At 46.1% G+C, this 1321-nt stretch overlaps 1 protein-coding gene across 2 annotated transcripts in view; it reads left to right on the forward strand.

The window, feature by feature from the left end:
- The first annotated feature begins 823 nt into the window (after positions 1-823).
- LOC106814342 (sulfotransferase 1C2-like) overlaps positions 824-1321 on the forward strand; it is a 29696-nt gene continuing 29198 nt past the window's right edge. For both annotated transcript variants that reach the window (XM_014818643.1, XM_014818642.1), the window contains exon 1: positions 824-1253. In XM_014818643.1, the coding sequence (XP_014674129.1) occupies positions 1073-1253 (181 nt within the window). In that variant the 5' untranslated portion in view covers positions 824-1072. The remainder of the gene's footprint in view (positions 1254-1321) is intronic.

The following is a 1321-nucleotide window of genomic DNA, read 5'->3' on the forward strand; positions in this document are numbered from 1 at the left end:
ATATAAATATGATGCATAATTATACACACACGCCCGCGCGCGTACACTTACAAACAATATATGTATATAATAGATTATGCAATGTTTTTTTACAAATTATTCACAAAGTGTTGCCCATTACAATTCCTGGCGTAACTGACCGAATGCGCAACGATCTGCGCTGATCTACGCCGCGAGATGTCGCTGCATACCGATATTATGCAATGTGTTTTTTTTACAAATTATTCACAAAGTGTTGCCCATTACAATTCCTGGCGTAACTGACCGAATGCGCAACGATCTGCACCGATCTACGCCGCGAGATGTCGCTGCATACCGATATAAGGAAATACCAACGTGAGAGGTAGAGCCATAAAAATAATATAGATAACCATATAGATATTCTATCTTTATTATTTCTACGGGTGGAGCGCTCGATCCTCGCCGTTACAAATTCCTGCATGTTTCGCAGCAGGAAAAATACACGTATTTCTTAATTAATAACGTATTTCTTAATTAAGACGTGTATTTTTCCTGCTACGAAACAGAAACAATTAACATTAATTAATTAATTAATTAAACCTGCTCGACGTTGAGCAATTAACCCCTAGCATCATACAGCTCTCCTCTGTCGCCCCCCCCCCCTATAGCGACTCATCTCATGTTAAAGTACTTGGGACGCACTCGCCCCACCCCGCTTCCAACGAGCTGCTTTCAGCTGCCTTCTAAAGGGCACACTTACGGCTTTCCCTTTAGAAATCATCGTGTGCTGGTGACCCTGGCCCTAGACGTTTCCAAGGCCAGCAAACGCTCCTATAGCCGCTATCAGAAAAGCACCCTCGCACTGCACGCAGCACCTTCATTTACTTATAACGACGTGTAGCAGACCGGTTCGCAAGCAGCCATATCTCCCTCTCTCTCACTCGCTCTCGCTCGCCCTCTCCCTCTCTGTGTGTCTCTCCGCTGCACTCGCTCTCTCTTTCTCTCTCTCTCTCTCTCTCTCTCTCTCTCTAGCGCTCTGATCAACGTGACCGCACTCGCGATCAACTCGCTATATATATATACACGTCAACTCATCGTCGTCATCATCAGCATGGCCGACGACAGAGAGAATATTCCCGAGATGTACAAGCACGTGAAGTTGGTGACTCGGTCGGCTGGCAACGGTCGGCTGGGAGGCGTCGGCGTCTACGACAACCTGGTACCAGCGCTGCAGCGTGGCGACCTCATCGTGCACGACGACGACATCTGGATCATCTCCTATCCGAAATCAGGCGAGCATGTGATTCTTACGTATATTATTCCAAGAGCTATATATATGGACTCTTGATATATATATATA

The sequence above is a fragment of the Priapulus caudatus genome, unplaced genomic scaffold, assembly GCF_000485595.1.
Source record: "Priapulus caudatus unplaced genomic scaffold, Priapulus_caudatus-5.0.1 Scaffold907, whole genome shotgun sequence".
Classification (NCBI taxonomy): domain Eukaryota; kingdom Metazoa; phylum Priapulida; class Priapulimorpha; order Priapulimorphida; family Priapulidae; genus Priapulus; species Priapulus caudatus.